This window comes from Bufo gargarizans, chromosome 2, assembly GCF_014858855.1.
Source record: "Bufo gargarizans isolate SCDJY-AF-19 chromosome 2, ASM1485885v1, whole genome shotgun sequence".
NCBI lineage: Eukaryota > Metazoa > Chordata > Amphibia > Anura > Bufonidae > Bufo > Bufo gargarizans.
The window spans coordinates 397,233,756-397,250,081 of record NC_058081.1 but is presented as its reverse complement, the minus strand read 5'-3'; the positions used below and the strand labels follow the sequence as shown (position 1 = coordinate 397,250,081).

General features: G+C 46.1%; 1 protein-coding gene across 7 annotated transcripts in view; it reads left to right on the top strand.

Moving 5' to 3' along the window:
- AFF4 (AF4/FMR2 family member 4) overlaps positions 1-16,326 on the top strand; it is a 116,747-nt gene that overhangs the window by 66,831 nt on the left and 33,590 nt on the right. For all 7 annotated transcript variants that reach the window (XM_044280838.1, XM_044280836.1, XM_044280834.1 and 4 more), the window contains 3 exons: positions 4,905-4,942; positions 12,448-12,610; positions 13,905-14,816. In XM_044280838.1, the coding sequence (XP_044136773.1) occupies positions 4,905-4,942; positions 12,448-12,610; positions 13,905-14,816 (1,113 nt within the window). The remainder of the gene's footprint in view (positions 1-4,904; positions 4,943-12,447; positions 12,611-13,904; positions 14,817-16,326) is intronic.

Sequence of the window (16,326 nt, the reverse complement as noted above, 5' to 3'; positions counted from 1 at the left end):
ACATTTTGTGACATAAGATGACAAAAAATTGCTTTTTTGACACCGTTTTTATTTTTTACGGTGGTCACCTGAGGGGTTAGGTCATGTGATATTTTTATAGAGCCGGTCGATACGGACCCGGCGATGCCTAATATGCATACTTTATTTTTATTTATGTTTTACACAATGATTTCATTTTTGAAACAAAAAAAAAAAATCATGTTTTAGTGTTTCCATAGTCTAAGAGCCATAGGTTTTTCAGTTTTTCGGCGATTATCTTGGGTAGGGTATGATTTTTGCGGGATGAGATGACGGTTTGATTGGTACTATTTTGGCATACATGCAACATTTTTGATCACTTTTATTACCTTTTTTTGGGAATTAAGGTGGCCAAAATTTCAATTTTCTCATAGTTTTTATTTTTTTATGGCGTTCACCGTGCGGGGAAAGTAACATGACCGTTTTATAGATCAGGTCGTTACGGACGCGGCGATACCTAATATGTGTAGTGTATTTATTTATTTTTATTCAGTGCTAAATGTTTTTTTTTTTTCTTAACTTTTTTCGCTTTTTTTTTACATATTTTTTGACCCAGACCCACTTGGTTCTTGAAGATCCAGTGGGTCTGATGTCTGTATAATACAGTACAGAACACTATATAGGGTTCTTTACTGTATTTTACTCACACTGAACAGATCTATGCTTTTAGCATAGATCTGTTCAGCACCATGGACAGCAGGACGCCTGAGAAGGCGTCCTGTTGCCATGGGAACCTTCCCCGTCTGCCACAACTTTGCAGACGGGGAAGGGTGAGCACGGGGCTGCGGGGGGCCCTCTCCATCGATGGGCTGCAAAGGCACAGCAGCCCCCCGATGGGAGAAGGAGGGAGCCCCCTGACCGATGAGTTAACCTTTTCCATACCGCGGTCCGTACGGACCGCGGTATGGAAAGGGTTAAACGGCTGACATCTGCACAGATGTCAGCCGTTTATACCAGGGTGTCAGCAATGTGCTGACACCCTGGTATAACCACTAGAAGCCAACAAATTTTCAAGGGGAGGCGGGCGGGGGATCGCGATCCCGCCTGCCGCACCGCCTGCGACACCCCCCCCCCCTTCCCCCCCGCACCACCCGCCCACATAAATCATGCAGGGGTGCAAGGGGGGTGCAAATCGGCATTTTAAAAGTTTCTGATCCCCGCCGACGTTGTGACAGGATGCCGGCTGAATGATTTCAGCTGGCATCCCGTTGCGATTAACCCCCGCGGCGCCGGAATGCCTATTTAAAGTTAGGACGTTAAGGACTCGGGGAAATAGGGTGTACTGGTACGCCCTGCGTCCTTAAGGGGTTAACAGAAGCATCACTTTTTTTTTATTCTTTTGTTTAGTTTGTAGAGTACTGTTGTTCAGAAACACATTTTGAGACAGGTCTTGCAAGATTAAGGCTTTTTCTGGGTTCCCACTGTTGATGGCCTATATAATAGGCTATCAATCTCCAATCAGTGGTGGGAGCAGACTCTTAGCATCCTGCTGATCTGCTGTTTGAAGGGACTCCGGTGCTCAGGATGTGCTGACTGACGGGTGTCTGGAGTTGGACTCCCATTAATTTGATATTGAAGGCCTATCCAAAGGAATTGTCTTTGGTATTGTGAACCTGGAAAGCCCATTTAAAAAGAACCACTTGCCATGAAAATACAGTTTAATCTGCCAGCAGGCTGTTGTAGAGCAAAAAGAGCTCAGCAGACTGATTATATAATTTTTATGACTAAGCTTCAGTATTTCTTGTATTTGATTCATTTAAATTCCTGCTCATTTTGAGGATATGTCATCAGTAAAAAAAAAAAAAAAAAACTCTAGGAAAATCCTTTAAATGCCCATATCTCAGCCTAGTCTTGTTTGACAGCTGATAGTCTAATGGTCAACCAATATTAACTGGACAGAATAAATATCAAATAAATCGAAAAAACGGACCCGCAAGGAGTCAATAATCACCCAAAAATATAACCATATATGAACAATACATACATGCATGCATAATAAAAGAAGGCAGCACAAGGCAGGACCCAAGGAGAAGCCAGGAGATCAGTGCACGAAAATAACGGGAAAAAAGAATGCTAGCTAAAAAAGCATACCTCAAAACCTCATGACAGCAACGCCCCAAACAAAGTGCAAAGGAGGCAATTGTAGAGATGGAGGTTAAAGTACAAGATCTCTCGGCCGACTCCTGACCCAACGCCATTTCGTCAGTAAACCTGGCTTCTTCCGGGGATATGGAAACATGTAAAAACCTCTCCCCTATATAGTGCCCACACAGGTGTGTGGAAGAAAATTAAGATTGCAGAACCTGAATGACGCCACCAATGGAGCTGATAGTCTAAGCTTTAAAATAAGTCCAGAATCGCTGCATTATCTCTTCTACAGGTCCTTTCCAAAAAATTTGCATATTGTGATAAAGTTCATTATTTTCTGTAATGTACTGATAAACATTAGACTTTCATATATTTTAGATTCATTACACACCAACTGAATTAGTTCAAGCCTTTTATTGTTTTAATATTGATGATTTTGGCATACAGCTCATGAAAACCCCAAATTCCTATCTCAAAAAATTAGCATATTTCATCCGACCAATAAAAGAAAAGTGTTTTTAATACAAAAATAGTCAACCTTCAAATAATTATGTTCAGTTATGCACTCAATACTTGGTCGGGAATCCTTTTGCAGAAATGACTGCTTCAATGCGGCGTGGCATGGAGGCAATCAGCCTGTGGCACTGCTGAGGCTTTATGGAGGCCCAGGATGCTTCGATAGCGGCCTTAAGCTCATCCAGAGTGTTGGGTCTTGCGTCTCTCAACTTTCTCTTCCCAATATCCCACAGATTCTCTATGGGGTTCAGGTCAGGAGAGTTGGCAGGCCAATTGAGCACAGTAATACCATGGTCAGTAAACCATTTACCAGTGGTTTTGGCACTGTGAGCAGGTGCCAGGTCGTACTGAAAAATGAAATCTTCATCTCCATAAAGCTTTTCAGCAGATGGAAGCATGAAGTGCTCCAAAATCTCCTGATAGCTAGCTGCATTGACCCTGCCCTTGATAAAACACAGTGGACCAACACCAGCAGCTGACATGGCACCCCAGACCATCACTGACTGTGGGTACTTGACACTGGACTTCAGGCATTTTGGCATTTCCCTCTCCCCAGTCTTCCTCCAGACTCTGGCACCTTGATTTCCGAATGACATGCAACAGTCCAGTGCTGCTTCTCTGTAGCCCAGGTCAGGCGCTTCTGCCGCTGTTTCTGGTTCAAAAGTGGCTTGACCTGGGGAATGCGGCACCTGTAGCCCATTTCCTGCACACGCCTGTACACGGTGGCTCTGGATGTTTCTACTCCAGACTCAGTCCACTGCTTCCGCAGGTCCCCCAAGGTCTGGAATCGGTCCTTCTCCACAATCTTCCTCAGGGTCCGGTCACCTCTTCTCGTCGTGCAGCGTTTTCTGCCACACTTTTTCCTTCCCACAGACTTCCTACTGAGGTGCCTTGATACAGCACTCTGGGAACAGCCTATTCGTTCAGAAATTTCTTTGTGTCTTACCCTCTTGCTTGAGGGTGTCAATGATGGCCTTCTGGACAGCAGTCAGGTCGGCAGTCTTACCCATGATTGCGGTTTTGAGTAATGAACCAGGCTGGGAGTTTTTAAAAGCCTCAGGAATCTTTTGCAGGTGTTTAGAGTTAATTAGTTGATTCAGATGATTAGGTTAATAGCTAGTTTAGAGAACCTTTTCATGATATGCTAATTTTTTGAGATAGGAATTTGGGGTTTTCATGAGCTGTATGCCAAAATCATCAATATTAAAACAATAAAAGGCTTGAACTACTTTAGTTGGTGTGTAATGAATCTAAAATATATGAAAGTCTAATGTTTATCAGTACATTACAGAAAATAATGAACTTTATCACAATATGCTAATTTTTTGAGAAGGACCTGTATATCAGAAAACATAACTGTTTAGAAATTGGGTTGGGAGATATAGCAGCTTAAAAGTGAAAGCAGGTGTCTGACAAAAATCTAAATTTGGCAGCATCCTAATCGTAGTGACCCACATAATGTTTAAATTGCTGCTTTTTATCTTTTCCCTAAAAATATTAAGTTATTTAGTATACTAAATGCACCCCAAAATGCTTCCTAGAAAAAAAACTAAAAACTCATAGCTTAATTGAATACATTTTTTTTTAATTCAGACCACTAGAGAACAGATGTGGATATTGTTACTGGTCCTTGAAGCTTAGTTATGTCGCTAAGGGATTAGAATGTACTTGTGTCCTGAGTTGTGCACAACTATATTTACTACAATAAAAAAGTCATTTTCAGATGGGGTTTTTCCAATTTTAATGTGTCTGTTGTGGGGTTTAAAGGCTATGGACACTTTTCTATTTTTATTATAGCATTCTACTCATTTTCGACTAAAATAGTTCATTAAACACTTTATTTATAGCTAAACGTTTATCAGTGTGACACTCATTTAAGCTAAATTCTTATGAGCGGACAGGAGTTCAGATATAAGAGTTACAGATCCAGCCAACGGAGCAGCTCCTGACGGATTCACTGTGAAGCAGAACCTTATAGTCTGCAAATGCTGTACACTGAAAGTGAAAGCTGTAGAAGAAAAATAGTTTCAAATCTTTTTTTTATTATTATTTTTAAATAGACAGAATGGCGAAAAAAGTTTTGGACACCAAATGATACTGAAGCCAGCGCCAAAAACTGACCCACACTATCCTAATACATTTTTCAGCTTGCCAACATCTCCTCATGAGTCGAGTGATTATTTTGTTAGTTGTGATCTGAAGTACACTCCATAGTTGGTTCTGTGATTGACATGTTCACCTCTGTTCATCTTGGTAATTACAACCTCTTTATTTTCTTCCAGGACTGTGATAAAGGTGTCCCAACCAACACCCCAGTAAGGTAAGTGTGCAAAGCTTTAGCAAATCATTACCCTTACGTATAGCAGTTTAGCACATAAATGATTTTATCCACAGTTTATACTGATCCTGAGCTACGGCAAGTCCTTCGTTTACGCTGGGTTCACACCTGAGCGTTTTACAGCGTGTTCCTACGCGCTGTAAAACGCACAACAGGCAAGAACCAATGATTCCCTATGGGAAGGGTTCACACCTGGGCGTTTTACAGCGCGTACGATCGCGCTGTAAAACGCCCGACGCTCAAACAAGTACAGGAGCTTTTTTTGACGCGCGTTTGGGCCATAGACTCTTTGGACAACACTGCTGTCAATCACTATTAAAAAAAACGCGCGTTTGAGAAACGCCTAGGTGTGAACCCAGCGTCAGAGCTGCATACATGAGGCTACTTTCACACTCGCGTTTTGGCTTTCCGTTTGTTAGATCCGTTCAGGGCTCTCACAAGCGATCTAAAACGGATCAGTTTGCATTCTAATGCATTCTGAATGGAAAAGGATCCGCTCTGTTTGCCTCCGATCAGTCTCCATTCCACTTTGGAGACTGACACCAAAACGCTACCTGCAGCATTTTGGTGTCCGTCTGATGAAACAGAGCCAAACGGATCCGTCCTGGCACACAATGTAAGTCAATGGGGACGTATCCGTTTTCAGTGACACTATCAGGCACAATAGAAAACTGATCCGTTCTCCATTGACTTTCAGTGGTGTTCAAGACGGGTCCTTCTTGGCTATGTTGAAGATAATACAAACTGATCCGTTCTGAGTGGATGCAGACGGCTGTATTATCTGAACGGATCCGTCCATGACGGATCCGCACAAAGCGAGTGTGTGAAAGTAGCCTTATTCTGCTGTGACCAAAAATGAAATCTCCTAGTTTTCCTTGCTAGCAAAGTTTATAGGGTATATTATGATTTTGATGTTTTTGATTTTGCATATTAATAAAGAAATGCACATATTCATTTTATTCAAGACCAGTCTGTAACTGGGGACAGGAAACTGGCATTCACTTTTGGGGACATCATTCAAGGACGAGCAGCTCTGAAATGCAAGCTGCTGCTTTAACATGAAACCGGGCAGATCCCAGTTTCTTTTTAACTGGTCCTAAAACAAGTGAGAAATAGATATGTTCTTAAACATCCTTTGAGAATGTTTCTGTTCTCCTTTGTGCTTGGTCCAATGTTTTGGGAAAAAATAACACTGCACAGCAATGATTTTTCTACTGAGAGAAAAACATGTGATTTATACTAAAATGAGCGCGCTTATTCCAAATATGAACTCGGAATTTACCTGACACGTCTAGATTTTAAGTTATACATGCAAAGCCTATTCTATTAGTGCATTATATTGGAGATATTCCAATGGACATGTCCAGACCTGCTTCGGACGCACTCAGGCTGATGTCAGCAGTAAGTATATAAGGCAAGCTGGACAGATTTTGATAAAGTGCTATATTTTTGAAACTTGAGTTGGATAAACGCAAATGTGTTAGCGATCCAGTCAAGTTGGCTGCATACTATGCAATGGAAAGCAATGTCTGTTTCTGTACTAATGTAAATGGTCTTAAGATGGCGTTAGATGGTACTCATGTTCCTAATGAATGGAGGCTATTCACAGACTCTAGCAAAACAAGTTTGAAAGCTGCCTTGTTGCACAATGGTAATGAGAAACCATCTGTTCCATTGGCTCATGCGGTTGGAATGAAAAAGACCCGTGCTTCTATGGAGTTAATTTTGAAAATTATCAAATACTCAGAACATAAATAGAAAATTTGTGCTGACCTGAAAGTGGTAGCACTGCTGCTTGGCCTACAGTTAGGGTACACAAAGCTTATGTGTTTCTTGTGACTATGGAACAGTCGTGATGACAACAATCATTACAAAATGAGACTGGCCTCTCAGTCGAGCACACAGTTGGTCAGTACAATGTGCGACACAAATAACTGGTCGATCCACTTCTAATTTATCTTCCACCACTTCACATTAAACTTGGTTTAATGAAATATTTTGAAATTGCATTTGATCGTGGTGGAAATGGTTTCCAGTATTTGAAGGAGAACTGATGCTAAAATAAAAGCCGGAATTTTTATTGGCCCCGAAATCGGCAAACTAATTCGGAACAAAACTCAACCCTCAGGAACTTGCAGCTTGGGCTGCATTTGTGCTAGAATTGCAGAACTTCCTTGGGAACATACGAGCTGCAAACTATGCTGAATTAGTAGACAACATGCTTACAGCATATGAACAACTTGGCTGCCGAATGTGATTGAAAGTGCATTTCTTACATTCCCATCTTGACTTTTTCCCACCCAATTTGGGACACGTAAGTGACTAACATGAAGAGCGGTTCCATAAAGATATTTCTACAATGGAGAACAGGTATCAAGGTGGCTGGAATCTCAACATGATGGGGGACTACTGCTGTTTTTTGCAACGGGAAAATTTGACCGTTCACAAACGCAAAGGCAGATGTCTGAAGCACTTTTGACAGTACTGGGCCTTGCTCAAGTAAGACTTTTAAACTGAAAAACAAGACTTTTTGAAACTGTTATTCCATTACATTCTCATACACTGTTTACTACTGAAACTTTGATGTAGATCAGGTAATTGTTGGAGTAAAACTCGTTTTCTTGTGCATGGCATTGGGGGACACGGCACCATGGGTATATGCCCAGCTGCCACTAGGAGGCTGACACTAGAAACAAAAGTGTTGGCTCCTCCCAGGTGGGCTCTGCCAGAGCCGAGAGAGATCAGTCTTGTTTTAGTGTCCGTAGGAGGCAGACATGACCTGCTATCTTTTTTTCGCAGGTCACCCTGCTAATTTTTTATTTATTTTTTCTCTGCAGGCAGGTTCCGGCCTGCTGCAGGGATGGCTCCATTGTGTTCCACTTTAGTTGCCCCCCCCTGCGGGCGCGTACTCAGGTACCTGGCAGCCACCCAGTCCCCGCTTCATCTGCTTCCACAGTGGAATTCCGGCGGACCCACAGCTCCCGTGTTGAGTCCGCCGAGGGGGTGGTTATTGACGCGCCTGAAGACGTCGGAAGGAGAGTATGGATCTTTCTCCCCTCCCTCCCCCCTCCTCCTTCCTGAGCTACCACTAATCCCCCATCTTAGGGTAGCTGTTGAGCATGGGGGCACTGTCTGGCACTCAGGGGGCACCCAGCATCCAGGGGGCAGTTTTTGGGCCGGGGCTCCAGCGGGGGGGGGGGGGCTCTTTTGCTTTTTCATCGGCCTGGCCCTTTAAATCGCGGCGATCGGTTCCGTCCACTTGTTCCGACGGGGTTCTCCTGGCACCTACTTAGCCGGCCCCCTCCACTCGGCGCTGTGTCCACATTTCAGCGGCTGCTTCCGGACGTCCCCGCGATCACGGGCGTCCGTTTCCGGAAGTCTCTTCTCAATTTAGGCCCCGGCCGACTAGGCCGCAGGTCACGTGGGGCGAAGCTCCTTCTCCTTGCTTCCCGGGCTTTGCTCTCACCCGCCCCACTGTGGGTGGAGCCCTGGGAGGCGTTTCTTTCTCTCTACCAACCCTGCATCAGCGCGGGCTGCTGAGGGGGCGTTCCCTTTCGGATCGAGGTCTTGTGCTGCCGGCTCCTTCTCCTGCAGCCTCTGCTGTTCGCCATCTTGTTCCTTCCCTGTTGTCTGTTTTTCTCTGGACACAGCACCAGTGGGTCTGGTAGGCAGCCTTAGGCTGACTTTTTTCCTTGCAGGCTCCACTTTCCGCCCTAATGTCTTCTTCTGGTAAGGACCCCACTCCCCCTGCCACCATTTCCACTCATTATGCCTGTTCCATGTGTAATAGGAAGTTCCCATGCGGCCAGTCTACCTCTCTCTGCGCGCAGTGCCTTAACCCCAGGCCCGCCCAGTCCGCCTCCGCGGCCTCCTCTTTGTCAGTTCTTCCAGAATGGGCTGCTACCCTGTCCCAAGCCATAGGTAACCTTGCCAGCCTCTCTCAATCACTGGCGCAGTCCATAGACCGTCTGCCTGCTCAAATTGCGGCCGCCTCTGGCAGGGACCCCCCTGCTGGGGACGTCCGTACTCGCTCTGACACGCGGTCCTGTACGGTCTCGGCTGGGTCCCGGTCTTTCTCGGATCATTCCCCGGATAAGTCTGAGACTGGCGAGATTTCTTCTTCCGCCGCTCCTGGAGACTCCTCTGATTCTGAATCGGAGCGGTGCTCGGCGATGTCTGCGGCCATACAGGATCTCATCAAAGCTGTCCGGGACGTGCTCCATGTGCAGGACAATCCTTCTTCCTCCTCCCAGGAGTCGGTGTCCTTCCGCCGTTCTAGACGATCCACTGTGGTTTTCACGAATCACGAGGATCTTGACGCACTTCTGTCAAAGGAGTGGCGTCACCCTGACCGGCGTCTTCACCTTACCAAGGCCTCTGATGTCCCTTATCCTTTTTCTGAGGAATCTGTCAATCTCTGGACGGCTCCTCCTCAGGTAGACCCTCAGGTTGCTCGCCTGGCGAAAGCTACTACCCTTCCCCTGGTTGACGCGGCTTCCTTGACGGATTCCGCTGACAAACGGGTTGACTCTTTGGCCAAGTCTGTCTTCGTGACAGTGGGTGCCGCCATCCGTCCTGCTTTTGCCGCTTCCTGGGTGGCTAAGGCCTGTGCTATCTGGGCTAAGCAGCTGGTCCGAGCTTTGCCTCCAGACTCTGTCCAAGAGGACCTGGCAGTTCTTGCCTCTCACATTTACCAGGCGTCCAAGTTTCTTTGCAATGCCTCTATGGAATCGGCCGGCCGTGCGGCCGCTAACTCTGTGGCCATCCGTCGCACCATCTGGCTTCGTTCCTGGGCGGTGGATTCCGCCTCCAAGAAAGCTCTAATTTCCCTTCCTCGGTGGGAAGTTCTTTGGGAAGCGTTTGGAGGAGCTAATCTCAGAGGCCACTGGCGGTAAGAGTTCTCTTCTTCCCCAGAACCAGCCTCACCGCCGTTGCTTCCCTGGGTCGTCATCTTGGGCACAATCCTTTCGTTCCTTTCGGACTCGGGTTGGGGGGCGGTCTTCGAGTCCCTCACTGTCCAGGGTCTTTGGTCTGCTCAGGAGTCTTCCCTGCAGATCAATGTTCTCGAGCTCGGAGCGATTTTCCAGGCTCTGTCTCACTGGACCCCATGTCTCCGCGGTCTCCCGATCCGGGTTCAGACAGACAATTCCACCGCCGTGGCCTACCTGAACCACCAAGGCGGCACCAGGAGCGTGATGGCCCTAAAGGAAGCCTCCCATATCCTGAGGTGGGCGGAGAGGCATGTCCCCGCCCTCTCCGCCGTACACATTCCCGGGGTCGACAATTGGGCGGCAGACTTCCTCAGTCGTCAGCTCGTCGACCCGGGCGAATGGTCTCTCCACCCAGAAGTGTTCCTCCAACTTTGTCACCGTTGGGGAACTCCGGACGTGGATCTCTTCGCGTTGCGCCTCAACCATAGCGCGGGAGCCTATGTCGCGCGATCCAGGGACCCTCAGGCTCTCGCGGTCAACGCCCTAGTTCTGGGTTGGTCTCAGTTCGACCTTCTGTACCTGTTTCCACCCATTCCTCTCTTGCCCCGAGTACTCAAGCGTCTCAAGGCAGCCTGTGTTCCGGCGATCCTGGTGGCTCCAGATCTGGTGTTTCTGCTCGCCGACGTTCCGTGGCTGCTTCCTCTGCGCCACGATCTCCTTTTTCAGGGCCCTCTGTTCCACCCGAATTTACCTCAGCTTCGTTTGACGGCGTAGCTGTTGAGACCGCGGTCCTGAAGTCCCGCGGCCTCTCGGATTAGGTCATCCAGATGATGCTTCATGCTCGCACACCCCAGTCGGCCCGCATTTACTACCGGACCTGGAGAGTGTATTTTGCCTGGTGCAAGTCTGGGCGTTTTTCGCCCTCTGTTTTTTCGTCCCTAACATTCTGGCCTTTCTTCAGGCCGGTTTTGAGAAGGGTCTTCGCCTGGCTTCTCTCAGGGGGCAGATTTCGGCCCTATAGGTCCTCTTCCAGCCTCCTGTGGCCTTGCGGGCTCAGGTTAGGACTTTTCTGCAGGGTGTTGCCCGTCGAGCCCCTCCCTTTCGTTTTCGGGTGGAACCGTGGGATCTGAATCTGGTCCTCGACGCACTTCAGTCTTCTCCCTTCGAGCGCTTGACTGGGATCTCTGTCGTTTGTCTCATTTAAGGTCGCCTTTCTCGTGGCCGTCAACATCATCCGCCGGGTCTCCGAACTGGCGGTGCTTTCTTGTCGTTCGCCTTTTCTGGTGTTCCATCAGGACAAGGTGGTTTTGCGCCCAGTCCCCTCCTTCCTCCCGAAGGTGGTCTCCTCGTTTTATATTAATGAGATCGTTCTTCCTTCCTTCTCACTCTAGGGAGAAATCCCTCCATTGCCTGGATGTTGTTCGGGCTCTTCGTCTGTATCTTCGTCTGACGGAATCCTTCTGTCGCTCGGACTCTTTTTGTGGTCCCGTCAGGCCCTCGTAAGGGTTTGCCTGCCTCCAAGGCCACCATCTCTCGCTGGGTTCGGTCAGCCGTTAAGGAGGCCTATGTCGCTAAGGGCCGCGCTCCCCCTTCCAGGTTGACCGCTCATTTAACTACAGCTGTTGTGGCTTCCTGGGTGGTGCATCCTCGGGCATCGGTTTCCCAGGTCTGCAGGGCCGCCACCTGGGCATCAGTTCACACTTTCTCTAAGTTTTACCATATTCATTCTCTGGCTTCTGCTGACGCCAGCCTGGGGCGCAAGGTTCAGCAAGCAGCTGTGCTTTAGATTTGCGGCATGGCGTTGTTTTTGCTTCCCTCCCTTGGGGACTGCTTTTGGATGACCCATGGTGCTGTGTCCCCCAATGCCATGCACGAGAAAAATGGATTTTTTTGTACTCGCAGTAAAATCCTTTTCTCGTAGTAGGCATTGGGGGACACAGATCCCACCCTTCTTGAGTTTCTTCTTGTTGCCTGAGTGGTGATCGGGTCTCCCCAGTTGAAGACTTGTTGGCTTTCGGTTTTTCTCTTTAGTTCTGGTGTGGTGTTCCTACTGCTTTTGTATCGACTGATCTCTCTCGACTCTGGCAGAGGGGTATAGCCCACCTGGGAGGAGCCAACACTTTTTTTGTTTCTAGTGTCAGCTGGACATATACCATGGTGCTGTGTCCCCCAATGCCTACTACAAGAAAAGGATTTTACGGTGAGTACAAAAAAATCAATTTTTCCAAGTGCTTAATTCATTTAGGCATACTTATGTATAGCAAAATTTTGTGACGTGTTACAACAATTCTGACTTCGGATCTGTAATCTGCACACTCTATTTATTTAGTATAGGACAAACAGTTGTGTTGTGTGTGTGTGTTTTTTTTTTTTTTTTTTTTTTTTTTTTTTTTTTTTGGCGTGGTGTAATGTGACAAATTATTTCTTTCCTGTTTGAATAATTATTTAACTTTTTTATTTATTTCTGTTAATAAATGAAAGCGAACATTGAAAGTTAAGTGTATTGTGTTACCCATGGAGTGAACATGACCGTTTTTTTTGTTTTTTCTTTGTCAGTAACTCTGAGCCATCACAGCTTAACAGCGAAGGGGCAGAGAATTCCAGGGATGATTCAAGCAGTCACAGCGGATCAGAGAGCAGTTCCGGGTCAGATTCTGAAAGTGAAAGCAGTTCCAGTGATAGCGAGGCTAATGAACCCTCCCGCAGTGCCTCTCCTGAGGTAAAAATCAAGTCTATAGTGTTGTATAGCAAATATAAATTCTGCTCACATGACCAAATAACTCCCATATATGCTGGTAAAGGCGAAACCTCTCACAAGTGGCCTTACACATGCAGCTGCTCAAACAAGTCTACATAAATACTTAGGGGTACCTAACAAAAATATGTAAAAATCATAGCAACATGTCTGGAGTTTTGATGATTTGTGAGGTTGGCACACTACAACCCTTTCAAATTAATGAAATGAGTCAACAAAAGCACTCTCTTTAGCACTACACTCCTTCATTTCAGCTCAGATCTCTGAGGAGTCCATAGCGAGGGTTGTTCTACTTTCATAGAAAGTCTACAAGCCCATACACTGCTCACCTAGCTGTCCGGTGAGAGCAAGTCAGGAACAAAGGGGCGCAGCGATTCTGCACCTTCATTTTAGCAATCGGTAAAGGTCTGTCCCCCACCCACCATGTGCCTGTATTTGGTCAAAGTAAAGATATTATCCTCTGCAGTTAGGAACCTATATGAGTCTCTTTGCTAATAAGTAAGCATCAGTGGAAGTTTTAGTCACAAACTTTTTGCCATTCTGTTTCTCACTGAGCTTGGAAGAAACAATACCAATTGGGCAGAAGGTCTAAAGTGGCAGTTTTTTGGGGACTTGAATATCCCAAATATGCTGCAGAGTTGCCGTCCTAAATTTGTGTAAATCTGCAGTGTATGATAGTACCAGCTAAGTGGACAAGAATTTGCCAAATATCATCCACATTTATCTGAAGATATCTACAACATAACTTGACTTGCAATGTGGATTTTAAATCTGCAGCATATCAGTGTATGCTTTTGACTTCCACAGCTGATTTTACCATTTGCAATGCAGGTTTTGTCTCTGCAAATTACTTATCGTGTGGACATTCCTAATTGGTCAACAGTAATCTAATGACTGTTAACCATGTCACTACTGTTCAGGCTGGGTTCACATCTGCGGTTTTGTTGGAGTTTAGCGTATCCGGCACAGCCCGCATACCGCCTAACCCCCATTCACTGTCAGGATCAGGCCAGACAAAAAATGCTGCATGTATTTCACACTTGCTGACTTGTACCTAAAAGATTTGCATTTAAAGGAAATGTCTCATCAGAAAATGACCTATTGTTTAATAATGTATATTTTTGGATATTTTTTTTTTTCTTCATGTCGCTATAAAGTTTAATTTTAAGGAGCAATTTTTGTGCTCTTGTTTTTCTTTTGTTTCTGAATTGATTGGCACATTTGTGAATGATGATATTTCATTTATTTTTCTTTTAAGCCTGAGCCTCCACCATCAAATAAATGGCAACTGGATAATTGGCTGAATAAAGTTAATCCTCATAAAGTGTCTCCTGCATCTTCAGTAGAGAGTAATATTCCTTCATCACAAGGATACAAAAAGGATGTTCAAGAGCAGGTAACTGGAGCAAATTACACAGAACCCAGTGGGCCAAAGGAGTCTAGCAACTCTACCCCTATCAGAGACTCTAAGTCAGCCCAAAAAGGATCAGAGGGAAGTCGTGGAAGGCAAAAGTCTCCAGCTCAAAGTGAAAGTACATCTCAGAGGAGAAATGTTGCGAAAAAACAACCAAAAAAACCCGAAAAGACAACTGTAGAGGCCCCAAGACGAGATCTCAAAATTGAAAGCGTGACAACGGCAGAAACTACCACAAATCTGCCTGCTAATCGCCATAAAGCGGCCACAAAAGGGTCCAGAAAACCCAGCATAAAAAAAGAACCCAAGTCATCACCTCGGCCTGCAGCAGAAAGGAAAAAATACAAGAACTCAAGTAAACCCTCTCAAAAATCCAAGGAGTTTATTGACACTGATACCTCATCTTCTGATTCAGATGAAATTGAAAGCCTTCCGCCTTCATCCCAAACCCCCAAATATTCCGAGAGCAATAGGACTCCTCCAGCTAAACCCTCCGTTGAGGAGGACGATACCATTTTTCGGCAACGATTCTTCTCTCCTATGGAAGAGAAGGAGCTTCTTTCCCCCTTAAGTGAGCCTGAGGACAGATACCCACTTATTGTTAAAATTGACTTGAGCCTGTTATCACGGATACCAGGGAGGCCTTTTAAAGAGACAGAACCACTGAAGGTGGAAAAGACTGCATCAGAGAAGCATCCGAAAGAAACCCAAAAACAGACAGATAAAACTTCCAGCAAGGGAAAGAGGAAACACAAGGTTAGTCTAGAGAGGATATATTGCTGGAAATTTGCTGTTTTTTATTTTTTCCTTTTTTGTTAACACTTTAATGGCACATTCCAGGCTTGTTTCATTACTATAGTCAGTTTTAAACATACAACGGACAAGCTCTTCAGCTGTATGTCTTTCAGACTGGAGCTCATGAGGAGACTGCAAGAGCAGTCTGTGCTCGTCCTCTCTGCACGTCATGAGCTCCAGAGACAGACTTACTGCTGATCCTACTAGGTGAAGAGCGAAGTCGAAGCAGGTCAAGATAAGTAACCCATCCGTCTGTATAACCTGTAGGACAGGATGTGTGTGTATTAATATTTCAGGCTGATTATCAACCCCCTCTAGACAAAATGAGCCATTATAAATAATGGAAGGTTAATAATAAAGTAATATTTCAGTAATGTTTTATTCATTCCTGGAGAACCCCTCTAAGTACACTAAGGGGCGGGCCTAAGGTCCTCGGTGCACATTAGCTTCACTGCTCTGAAACATTGGCCATTCCCTCTTCCGCTTGTTTGCCAAGGTCAGGGATCAGCAGCGTTATCTCACACCTGCGCCCTACAGTCCCCTATCGGCGAGTGCGCAGTAGATTTGCTTGTGCCGATGCATGAAGCAAATGCAATGTGAATGCACTGTATGGTGTGTTCCTTTACTTGTATTCATTTAAAAGAGCCTTCAAAGTTAAGTGTGCGGGGAGGATAGAAGATTAGTTGTCTGTAGTAAGGAAACATGAGCCCCAGGTCCTCCCCAGAAGACCTTGCTGAAATTTTGGGCGGTTGTCACTGTCCTAAGAAAAGGTTTCGTTCAACTTGTCTAGTCCTGTCCAGCTCCTTTTGACAGAAATTTTACTTTGATGTGAGACTGCTGTTTTAAAATGTAAAATTCTTCTTTTAAAGATAATTTGTCAGCAGATTTTTACCTATGAAACGGGTCATGGCCATGTGAAAGTGGAGAGGAAGTGGTAGTTTCAGAGAGAGCAGAGCCTCTAGGTGTAATGGCAACGCCCCTGTTGCTCCTAGAGACACACTTTGTATATCTGGTCATGTAGAGCGGCGCCCAGGGGTCTCGCTGCACTTGCTCTTATCCCTGGGCGCCGCTCCGTTCGCCCGCTGTGGCCCCGTTGCCTTCTCCCGCACTATATGGTAATTGCTACTATTGGTTCACTAGGGAGTTGTCTGCCCTGTTTCACCCTGGGTGTTCCTTCTCCCTGGCTGTAGCGCTGTCCAATCGCAGCGCAGAGATCACAGCCAGGGAGGAAAAAAACTCCCAAGGCTGTGAGTTCTGCGCTGCGATTGGAAAGCGCTACAGCCAGGGAGAAGGAACACCCAGGGAGAAACGGGGCAGACTCCTCCCTGGTGAACCGATAGTAGCAATTACCATACAGCGCGGGAGAAGGTAACGGGGCCACAGCGGGCGAACAGAGCGGCGCCCAGCGATAATAGTAAGTGCAGTGAGACCCCTTGGCGCTGCTCTACATGGCCAGATAGTTATCTTACAA